Here is a 9,808-nt window from a genome sequence, read left to right on the forward strand (position 1 = left end):
GGGAGGGTGTTAAGTAGAGACTAATATATACCCAGGAGGGAGTTAAGTAGTGACTAATATATACCCGGGAGGGCGTTAAGTAGTGACTAATAGATACCCGGGAGTGTGTTAAGTAGTGACTAATAGATCCCCGGGAGGGTGTTAAGTAGTGACTAATAGATACCCAGGAGGGAGTTAAGTTGAGACTAATATATAGCCAGGAGGGAGTTAAGTAGAGACTGATAAATACCCGGGAGGGTGTTAAGTAGCGACTAATAGATACCCGGGAGGGAGTTAAGTAGAGACTAATATATACCCGGGAGGGTTTTAAGTAGAGACTAATAGATACCCGGGAGGGTGTTAAGTAGCGACTAATAGATACCCGGGAGTGTGTTAAGTAGTGACAAATAGATCCCTGGGAGTGTGTTAAGTAGAGACTAATATATACCCGGGAGGGAGTTAAGTAGCGACTAATAGATACCCGGGAGGGTGTTAAGTAGTGACTAATAGATACCTGGGAGAGTGTTAAGTAGTGACTAATAGATACCCGGGAGAGTGTTAAGTAGAGACTAATAGATACCCAGGAGGGAGTTAAGTAGAGACTAATATATACCCGGGAGCGTGTTAAGTAGAGACTAATATATACTCGGGAGAGTGTTAAGTAGAGACTAATAGATCCCTGGGTGGGTGTTAAGTAGTGACTAATAGATACCCAGGAGGGATTTAAGTAGTGACTAATATATACCCGGGAGGGTGTTAAGTAGGGACTAATAGATCTCCAGGTGGGTGTTAAGTAGTGACTAATATATACCCGGGAGGGTGTTAAGTAGGGACTAATAGATCTCCAGGTGGGTGTTAAGTAGTGACTAATATATACCCGGGAGGGTGTTAAGTAGAGACTAATAGATACCCGGGAGGGTGTTAAGTAGAGACTAATAGATCCCCGGGAGGTTGTTAAGTAGTGACTAATAGATGCCCGAGAGGGTGTTAAGTAGAGACTAATAGATACCCGGGAGGGTGTTAAGCAGTAACTAATATATACCCGGGAGGGTGTTAAGCAGTGACTAATATATACGCGGGAGGGTGTTAAGCAGTGACTAATATATACCGGGAGGGTGTTAAGCAGTGACTAATAGATACCCGGGAGGGTGTTAAGTAGTGACTAATATATACCCGGGAGGGTGTTAAGCAGTAACTAATATATACCCGGGAGGGTGTTAAGCAGTGACTAATATATACGCGGGAGGGTGTTAAGCAGTGACTAATATATACCCGGGAGGGTGTTAAGCAGTGACTAATAGATACCCGGGAGGGTGTTAAGTAGTGACTAATATATACCCGGGAGGGTGTTAAGTAGTGACTAATATATACCCGGGAGGGAGTTAAGTAGTGACTAATATATACCTGGGAGGGTGTTAAGTAGTGACTAATATATACCCGGGAGGGAGTTAAGTAGTGACTAATATATACCCGGGAGGGAGTTAAGTAGTGACTAATATATACCCGGGAGGGAGTTAAGTAGAGACTAATATATACCCGGGAGGGAGTTAAGTAGTGACTAATATATACCCGGGAGGGAGTTAAGTAGTGACTAATATATACCCGGGAGGGAGTTAAGTCATGGAGCAGATGATGGAGGGCATTGAAAGGGTTTGTGTGTACGTGGACAACATCATCATATGGTCCACAACCCCTGAAGAGCATGTTTCCCGTCTCCAGCAGGCATTCCGCCGTGTCCATGCCAATGGCCTCAAGTTAAACCGGTCCAAATGTTGTTTTGGCACATCGACGCTCAAGTTCCTAGGCGACCAGATCTCACAGCATGGTGTGTGCCCGGGGACAGACAAAGTCCAGGCCATCGAGGCCATGAAGGTCCCTGAGGTGCTGCGCTTCTTGGGCATGGTCAATTTTCTGGGCACGTTCATCCCGAACTTGGCCACACACACCACGGCCCGACGCAACCTGGTAAAAAAGTCAACTGCCTTTGAGTGGAAGGCGGCACACCAGACAGAGTGGCTGGAGCTGGAAGCACCCGTCCTGGTGTTCTTCGACCCGGACCGGGAGACAAAGATATCCACAGATGCGAGTCAGGATGGCATCGGTGCGGTGATGCTTCAACGAGACGACACATCATCCTGGGCACCCGTAGCCTACGCATCGAGGGCGATGATGCCCACTGAAACCAGGTACGCCCAGATTGAGAAGGAGTGCTTGGGTCTTCTCACCGGCTCCCTCAAATTTCATGATTGTCTACGGCCTGCCGACATTCACTGCCGAGACGGATCATGGGCCTCTGGTCCACATCGTCCACCAGGGCCTGAACGACATGACGCCTTGGTTGCAGAGAATCCTGATTAAACTAGGAGGTATGACTTCAACTTGGTGTACACATCTGGCAAGGAGCTCATCATCGTTGATACATTGTCCCGCTCCGTCACCTCGCCCAGTGAGCCGCTGGAGATCATCCAGGACATCGAATCGCAGGTGCGGCTGTGTGCTAGCACTCTCCCGGCGACAGATGAGAAGGTAGTTCTCATCAAGGGTGAGACAGCCAAAGATCCCCTCTTGCAGCGCGTCATCCACAACCTCACCAATGGCTGGCAGATAGGGCAGTGCCCACAATTTTACAATGTGAAGGATGCCCTGACGGTGATCGATGGTATCCTCCTCAAGCTGGACAGGATTGTCATTCTGCTCAGTCTCCAGAGCTTGGTGCTGCGCCAGATTCATGAGGGACACCTGGGCGTCAAGAAGTGCAGACGCAGAGCCCGGCAAGCTGTCTACCGGCCCGGCATCAGCCAGAACATCACGAACATGGTCCTGAACTGTGCTACCTGTCAGCGGTTCCAGCCAGCGCAGAGCAAGGAGACGCTCCAACAGCATGACATAGTGACCTCTCCGTGGTCCAAGGTTGGCATCGACCTCTTTCATGCGAATGGTCACGACTACGTATTGATCATCGACTATTTCTCGGATTACCCTGAGGTGCTGAAGCTCCCCGACCTCACCTCTCGGTCCGTCATCAAAGCCTGTAAGGAGACGTTCTCCAGGCATGGTATCCCGCTCACCGTCATGAGCGACAATGGCCGTGCTTTAACAGTCAAGAATGGTCCACGTTTGCCAGGTCATACAATTTCAGGCATGTCACCTCCAGTCCGCACTATCCGCAGTCCAATGGAGAAGTCGAGAAAGGGGTGCACATTGTGAAACAGCTGATGTGCAAGGCCGCGGACTCTGCTTCCGACATACACCTTGCGCTGCTCGCGTACAGGGCGACTCCATTGTCCACTGGCATGTCGCCGGCTCAACTCCTGATGAACTGGGACCTGCGGACGACGCTTCCAGCCATACACCTGCCCAACCTGGATCACCTCCCAGTGCTGCAGAAGGTGCAGCAGCTCAGAGACCATCAAAAGCAGGGCTATGATGCCCTTGCCACCGATCTGGCCGTGTTATCCCCGGCAGACACGGTCAGGATCCAGATACCGGATGGTGGGTGGTCTGCCCCGGCTGTCATTGTTCGACAGGCCACGCCCCGCTCTTATGTTGTACGTATGGCTGATGGCTCCATCGTGCAAAGGAATCGACGGGCACTGCGCAAAGCTGCCTGCCCGCAACCACGTTCTCCTCCATTTCCACATGTTGAATTGCCACCTCCCGATACCTCTCACCACGAGGCCGCCAGTCAGCTTCCATCCCGCCTGTCAAGGCGCCGCCGTCCCCTCCACCACCTCTCCGGCGGTCGACCAGGATCAGACGCAAGCCTCAGAGACTGGACTTGTGAATATTTGTTTTGTTTGCTCTGTTCTGTTGTCCTCCATCAGTCACATTAGACAGACTCATTCACATATGCCAAAAAAAACATTTTAAAAAGGGGAAGATGTCATGATATGCAAACATGCAGCTAATGATATGCAGACATGCAGCTAATGAACACATAGAATAGGACAAGACCAATGAGCAGTCAGGACACTCAGGGGTGGTATCTCACTATAAAAGGGATGAGGCACTCACACCCCACCTCTTTCCACAGACCAACATCTACAGAGTGAGATAGGGTGTGTCCTGAGCATCACACCCCAGCACGTGGCTTAGAGCAAGGCTGGTTCAGTTAGACTGAGTTACTAAGTTTAGATTAGCAGAGAGTCAAACTCATTCAGAACTGTGCTAAAGGTTCAACAAAACACATTGAACTTACTTCAAAGTCTGGAGCATCTTTTACTCAAAGCTGCATCAAGTTGCAGCCTGTGTTATTCCAAAGCACAGAACACAACAGGCGGGTTAACAAGTCCATCCAGAACTACCTGGAAACAAATGATAGGGGGGAGGTCTCTGCAGCGACGGTCTGGGAAGCTCTGAAGGCAGTGGTCAGCGGGGAATTAATCTCGATACGGGCCCACAGGGAAAAGGTGGAACAGGCTGAGAGGGATAGGTTAGTGGAGGAGAGACTCCAGGTGGACAGGAGATACTCGGAGGCCCCGGACACGGGGCTACTGAGGGAGTGGCGGAGGTTACAGGCGGAGTTTGGGCTGTCGACCACAGGGAAAGCAGTGGAACAGTCGAGGAAGGCCAGGGGGGCGATCTATGAGTACGGGGAAGAGGCGAGCAGCATGTTGGCCCACCAGCTCAGGGAAAGGGAGGCGGCCAGGGAGATAGGGAGAGTGAAGTGTAGAGGCAGGAATACTGTCCTGGACCCAGCGGGGGTGAACGAGGTGTTCAAGGACTTTTATAGTCAATTATATGAGTCGGAACCCCCGGCTGGGGTGGAGGGGATGAGGCAATTTCTGGATCAGTTGAGGTTCCCGAGGGTGGAGGAGGACCCGGTGGAGGGGCTGGGAGCCCCAATTGAGATTGAGGAAATAATCGAGGGGCTGGAGGGCCTGCAGTCGGGCAAGGCCCCGGGGCCGGTGGAATTCTAGAAGAGGTTTTCAGAGATAGTGAGCCCACTGCTGGTGAGGACATTTAACGGAGCAAGAGAGAAGGGAGTCCTCCCCCCAACAATGTCGCAGGCCTCGATTTCATTGATCCTGAAACGGGAGAAGGATCCGGAGCAATGCGGGTCACACAGGCCGACTTCTCTCCTGAATGTGGATGCCAAACTGCTGGCTAAGGTACTGGCCACACGGATAGAGGACTGTGTCCCGGGGGTGATGGGGGAAGACCAGACGCGATTTGTTAAGGGCAGGCAACTCAAGGCCAATATTCGAAGGCTTTTGAATGTTATTATGATGCCCTCGGAAGGAGAGAAGGCGGAGGTGGTGGGAGCGATGGATGCGGAGAAGGCTTTTGATCGGGTGGAGTGGAATTACCCGTGGGAGGCGCTGGGAAGGTTTGGGTTTGGTGAGGGTTTATTGATTGGGTGCGGGTGCTCTATCAGGCACCAGTAGCGAGTGTGCGTACGGACCGGCTGAGGTCGGGGTATTTTAAACTACACCGAGGGACGAGGCCAGGGTGCCCCCTCTCCCCGTTACTGTTTGCTCTGGCCATCGAGCCATTGGCCATGGCGTTAAGAGCCTCTAGGAACTGGAAAGGGCTGGTTCGGGGGGGGGTGGAGCACTGGGTCTCGCTCTACGCAGGTGACCTGCTCTTGTACATTTCGGACCCGTTGGAGGGGGTGGGGGAAGTAATGCGAATCTTGGGGGAATTTGGCAATTTTGCGGGGTAAAAATTGAACATGGGGAAAAGCGAGATGTTTGCGATCCCAGGCACGAGGACAGGAGAAGAGACTGGGAGAGCTGCCGCTTAGAATGGTAGGAAGGAGCTTTCGGTATCTGGGAATCCAGGTGGCCCGGGAATGGGAGGCACTGCACAAGTTAAACCTATCCCGGCTCATAGAACAAATGGAAGGGGACTTTCAGAGATGGGACATGCTCCCGCTATCACTGGCGGGGAGGGTACAGACGGTGAAAATGACTGTCCTGCCCAGATTTCTGTTTGGTTTTCAGTGCCTCCCCATCTTCATCCCTAAGGCCTTTTCCAAGCGGGTGAATAAGATTATTTTGGGCTTTGTGTGGGCGAGTAAACCCCCGCGAGTGAAAAAAGTGTTGCTGGAGCGCAGTCGGGGGGAGGGTGGGTTGGTGCTGCCGAATTTCTGCAATTACTACTGGGCGGCTAATATAGCCATGATCAGGAAGTAGGTAGTGGGGGAAGGGTTGGCATGGGAGTGGATGGAGGCGGCGTCAAGCAAAGGCACCAGTCTTGGAGCATTGGTAACGGCACCTCTCCCGTTCTTGCCGGCCCGATACTCCACAAGTCCGGGGGTAGTGGCGGCTCTGAGGATCTGGGGGCAGTGGAGGAGATATAAGAGAGTGGAGGGAGCATCGATTTGGACCCCGATTTATAACAACCACAGGTTTGTACCGGGTCGGCTAGATGGCGGGTTCCGGAGTTGGCAGAGGGCAGGAATTAGAAGGATGGGGGATCTATTTATAGACGGGAGCTTCCCCTGCTTGAAAGCTTTGGAGGATAATTTTAAATTGCCAGCAGGGAACGGTTTTAGGTATTTGCAGGTGCGCGACTTCCTGAGAAAGCAGGTTCCAGCCTTCCCGCTGCTGCCACGGGGGGATACAGGATAGAGTAGTTTCCAGTACCTGGGTGGGAGAGGGGAAGGTATCGGATATTTACCAGGAGCATTCTGAGGCGGAGGAAACTCCGGTGGAGGAGCTTACGGGCAAGTGGGGGGACGAGCTAGGAGGAGAGATAGAGGCGGGGCTATGGGCGGATGTCCTATGCAGGGTTAATACCTCCTCACCGTGCGCCAGGCTTAGCCTGATACAATTTAAGGTACACATGACAGTGGCTAGGATGGGCTGGGATGGGTGTCACCCGGGAGGGTGTTAAGTAATGACTAATAGATACCCGGGACTGTGTTAATTCTTCCGTTGAGTGATGACGGACGTAGTGGATGTTTAAAGTAATGGATGAGGTGGTGATGGTGGAGGGGGGGGGGGGGGCGCTGTTTAAGGTGACGGGTTGGGGTGGTTCTGTGCCTCAGGTCGGAGGCGACGGACACCGATGTGAATTGACCAATCCCACTTACCAGTCGTGACGTATTGTTCCGACACATACGGCCGCGCTCCGCCAGATTCTGTGCAAAACAAGAGCAGGAATTATTCCTCCAGGTCTTTGGAGTTCTTGCGATAAGAACAAGAACAAGCTGGGGGTGGGAAGGGGGGAAGGAGGGCTACAGACTGTGTGGCCTGCCGTAGATGAGGGCTGCACAGACCAGAGAAGCTCCTGATTCCCGGGCTGCTCCCCCCCCCCCCCCCCCCCCTACAGCCTTTACCCCGTCGGACAACACCCTGCCCCGACCCTAACTGTCTGAAAACCCCACCTCCCCGCTGCCCCTCGCCACGGAACTCACCACCGGGGGGGGGGGGGGGGTGCAGCCCCGTGGCGGAACGGGTACAGTGGAATCGCCAGTCCACCCCCTCCAGGGCGTGGGAGCGAAGCGGCGGTGGGCTATTCGGCCACAGGGGGGCGTCGCGAACCTGTCCTGAGCGGCACATGTGCACGTGGGCACCTCGAAACAGGGGCGGGGGTGGGCGTGAAGGGTGGGGGTGGGGTGGGCGGCCTCCTTGGGGACCCCTACGCCCCTCGCCCACCCCGCACCCCTCCACCCCCAGCACCCCGCCCCACCCCCCCCCCCCCCCCTGCCCAGGAGCAACACTTACGGGAAGTGATGTATTCTTTAAGATACGGCTTGTTGGATGGAGCTGGCTCTGTGCAGAGGGGAGAAGACAATTAAAATATTGACCAGTCAGTGTTCAGCTGAAAGCAGAGTAAAAGAGAAATCTCCTGCTGTTCAAACCCAGTCCACAAATCCCAGACTGGGAAGGAGCTGTCTGGCGCCCCCCCCCCCCCTTGCCCCCTCCGCCCCCGTGACACCCCCCCCTCCCGTCCTCCATCCCACACAGACACACAACCCCACTGCTGTGGACATCCGCGTACCACCCCCTCCCCCCATCTCACACCCTCTGGGGCTAAGGGGGAGTGTGGCTGTTCGACTGTGGCAGCATCACCTCTCTGCCTGTCCCGCACACACACTGATGGAAGTGGGATGGGGTTTGGGGGACTTTCAGCTGATTTATTTATTTATTTTTGCACCCCTCTTGGCCCCCCCCCCACGTCCGAGTCCAATTGCAATAGCCCCCCCCCCCCCGCAACCCATCCCCACCTCCCAGTCGGGCATGGCCCCACCCAAATCTACAGGTATAACCCGAGGAGCTTTTTGTGGTCTGTGCACCTCGGAACCGGGCGGGGCGGGGAGGAGGTGGAGGGGAGAGGGCTGGGGGCGATGGAGGGGCTGGGGCAATGGAGGGGCTGGGGCAAGGGAGGGGCTGGGGCAAGGGAGGGGCTGGGGCGAGGGAGGGGCTGGGGCGAGGGAGGGGCTGGGGCGAGGGAGGGGCTGGGGCAAGGGAGGGGCTGGGGCGAGGGAGGGGCTGGGGCGAGGGAGGGGCTGGGGCAATGGAGGGGCTGGGGCAAGGGAGGGGCTGGGGCGAGGGAGGGGCTGGGGCGAGGGAGGGGCTGGGGCGAGGGAGGGGCTGGGGCGAGGGAGGGGCTGGGGCAATGGAGGGGCTGGGGCAATGGAGGGGCTGGGGCAATGGAGGGGCTGGGGCAAGGGAGGGGCTGGGGCAAGGGAGGGGCTGGGGCGAGGGAGGGGCTGGGGCGAGGGAGGGGCTGGGGCGAGGGAGGGGCTGGGGCGAGGGAGGGGCTGGGGCAAGGGAGGGGCTGGGGCAAGGGAGGGGCTGGGGCAAGGGAGGGGCTGGGGCGAGGGAGGGGCTGGGGCGAGGGAGGGGCTGGGGCGAGGGAGGGGCTGGGGCAATGGAGGGGCTGGGGCGAGGGAGGGGCTGGGGCGAGGGAGGGGCTGGGGCGAGGGAGGGGCTGGGGCGAGGGAGGGGCTGGGGCGAGGGAGGGGCTGGGGCGAGGGAGGGGCTGGGGCGAGGGAGGGGCTGGGGGCGAGGGAGGGGCGAGGGAGGGGCTGGGGGCGAGGGAGGGGCGAGGGAGGGGCTGGGGCGAGGGTGGGGCGAGGGAGGGGCTGGGGCGAGGGTGGGGCGAGGGAGGGGCTGGGGCAAGGGAGGGGCTGGGGCAAGGGAGGGGCTGGGGCAAGGGAGGGGCTGGGGCAAGGGAGGGGCTGGGGCGAGGGAGGGGCTGGGGCGAGGGAGGGGCTGGGGCGAGGGAGGGGCTGGGGCGAGGGAGGGGCTGGGGCGAGGGTGGGGCGAGGGAGGGGCTGGGGCGAGGAAGGGGCTGGGGCGAGGGAGGGGCTGGGGCGAGGGAGGGGCTGGGGCGAGGGAGGGGCTGGGGCGAGGGGCTGGGGCGAGGGAGGGGCTGGGGCGAGGGAGGGGCTGGGGCGAGGGAGGGGCTGGGGCGAGGGAGGGGCTGGGGCGAGGAAGGGGCTGGGGCGAGGGAGGGGCTGGGGCGAGGGAGGGGCTGGGGCGAGGGAGGGGCTGGGGCGAGGGGCTGGGGCGAGGGAGGGGCTGGGGCGAGGGAGGGGCTGGGGCGAGGGAGGGGCTGGGGCGAGGGAGGGGCTGGGGCGAGGGTGGGGCGAGGGAGGGGCTGGGGCGAGGGAGGGGCTGGGGCGAGGGAGGGGCTGGGGCGAGGGAGGGGCTGGGGCGAGGGAGGGGCTGGGGCGAGGGAGGGGCTGGGGCGAGGGAGGGGCTGGGGCGAGGGAGGGGCTGGGGCGAGGGTGGGGCGAGGGAGGGGCTGGGGCGAGGGAGGGGCTGGGGCGAGGGAGGGGCTGGGGCGAGGGAGGGGCTGGGGCGAGGGAGGGGCTGGGGCGAGGGAGGGGCTGGGGCGAGGGAGGGGCTGGGGCGAGGGGCTGGGGCGAGGG

At 58.2% G+C, this 9,808-nt stretch overlaps 1 protein-coding gene across 5 annotated transcripts in view; it reads right to left on the reverse strand.

Moving 5' to 3' along the window:
• Positions 1-9,808, reverse strand: part of LOC140404800 (uncharacterized) — a 211,006-nt gene that overhangs the window by 45,881 nt on the left and 155,317 nt on the right. For 3 of the 5 annotated variants that reach the window (XR_011938586.1, XM_072493534.1, XM_072493533.1), the window contains exon 10: positions 7,019-7,066. Coding sequence is in view for 2 of the 5 variants with exons in the window: in XM_072493534.1 (XP_072349635.1) it covers positions 7,019-7,066 (48 nt within the window). In the remaining 3 variants the exon portion in view is untranslated. Of the gene's footprint in view, positions 1-7,018; positions 7,067-7,652; positions 7,701-9,808 lie in introns of all 5 variants that reach the window. The other 2 variants (XR_011938588.1, XR_011938587.1) reach the window with 1 other exon arrangement.

Source organism: Scyliorhinus torazame, chromosome 31, assembly GCF_047496885.1.
Source record: "Scyliorhinus torazame isolate Kashiwa2021f chromosome 31, sScyTor2.1, whole genome shotgun sequence".
Taxonomy (NCBI): Eukaryota; Metazoa; Chordata; class Chondrichthyes; order Carcharhiniformes; family Scyliorhinidae; genus Scyliorhinus; species Scyliorhinus torazame.